This window comes from Loa loa (assembly GCF_000183805.2).
Source record: "Loa loa unplaced genomic scaffold supercont3.284, whole genome shotgun sequence".
In the NCBI taxonomy this organism is placed as follows: domain Eukaryota; kingdom Metazoa; phylum Nematoda; class Chromadorea; order Rhabditida; family Onchocercidae; genus Loa; species Loa loa.
In genome coordinates this window covers 43,150-44,303 of record NW_018108464.1, presented here as the reverse complement: position 1 = coordinate 44,303, position 1,154 = coordinate 43,150, and the positions used below count along the sequence as shown (strand labels likewise).

At 39.5% G+C, this 1,154-nt stretch overlaps 1 protein-coding gene across 1 annotated transcript in view; it reads right to left on the bottom strand.

Moving 5' to 3' along the window:
- The window catches only part of LOAG_18382 (hypothetical protein), a gene marked incomplete at both ends in the record, with an annotated part of 1,663 nt that extends 1,587 nt beyond the window's left edge, over window positions 1-76 (bottom strand). The window contains one exon of the mRNA XM_020451042.1: window positions 26-76. Coding sequence (XP_020305212.1) covers window positions 26-76 — 51 coding nt within the window. The remainder of the gene's footprint in view (window positions 1-25) is intronic.
- Window positions 77-1,154: the final 1,078 nt, after the last annotated feature.

Below are 1,154 nucleotides of genomic sequence, written 5' to 3'. Positions count from 1 at the left end.
TTTAATCTTGTTATAATGCTTGTACCATATCCGGTGTGTTTCCGATACTTGAATTCTTCATGGAAACCACTCCCATTTCTTAACATATATAATCTGGGTCCAAAATCCGGGCGGAAGAGGCTTGGAGCTGCTCCCCTCTTCGAAGGTTATCGGCTTCTTCTGTTTATTCTTCGCTTCTACGGACATTGGCGGATTTTTTATCAATCTCTTATCACGATAAAGGTTTAATATTCCTTACTGTTGCGTATTCACAAAACAAATCGACCTCCGGACAAACACTTTCGCTCTAAGCGCTTCATTTGGATAGATTTGATTGGAGTTTGATTACCCAACCAGTGAGCTCAACAAATAAATTATCTGGCAGTCTTTACTATTTCACGACAGCACCTCTGTACTTCCTCATTTCTTTGGACTAGTTTTTGCAGGAATTTTCGGAGTCTAGTGATCGACCAGAATTCGTGGCCCTTTTTTTGTTGGTAAACTTTGTCTAATATCCAAACTGGCAGTCTACTTTCGATAATAATTTCAATGCTGGAATGTTACAAATACTCATTCGTTGCTTCCAGTTGTCGAAGTATTCTTTCCATAGTTTCGATGGCTATTTTTCACTCTCGATCATATCTTTTGGTGGAGTACAACTCATTGCGCAGCGACTTTTTTATAGTAGACAAATTTCCAAATTTCTCGACCAAAACTTTTCTTATAACGTCGTAGTTTTCTAGAGCAATATCGTAGCTTTTGACAGCTTGTAGAGCTTTTCCTTTGAGGTATGAAATCAGATAATTTAATTTTTGGATATCGGGTATTTTTTGAAGATGCACTGCGACATCAAAGCTACCCAAAATTCTCTCCATAATTTCGGGTCACCACTGAATGTGGTAGTGGTAACTGTGGCAAATTTACTGTCTGCTGAGATACGTTGAGAAAGGAGCCCTCTTTTGTTGAAATAGTTCTGAGTTGCCCTGCTTTATTGTAGGGGCTGTACCGCTAGCTCAAACTCATCCTTGTACATATCTAGTGTAGCGAATATTGTTCGGGTTTGTTTGAGAGGGTGATGTAGGAGACCACTATTGCCAGCGATTTTACGGGAGATATCGTCGTTAAGTTGGATTGAGTTGATGCAAACACGATGAATTGAGTTGAGTTGTACACGC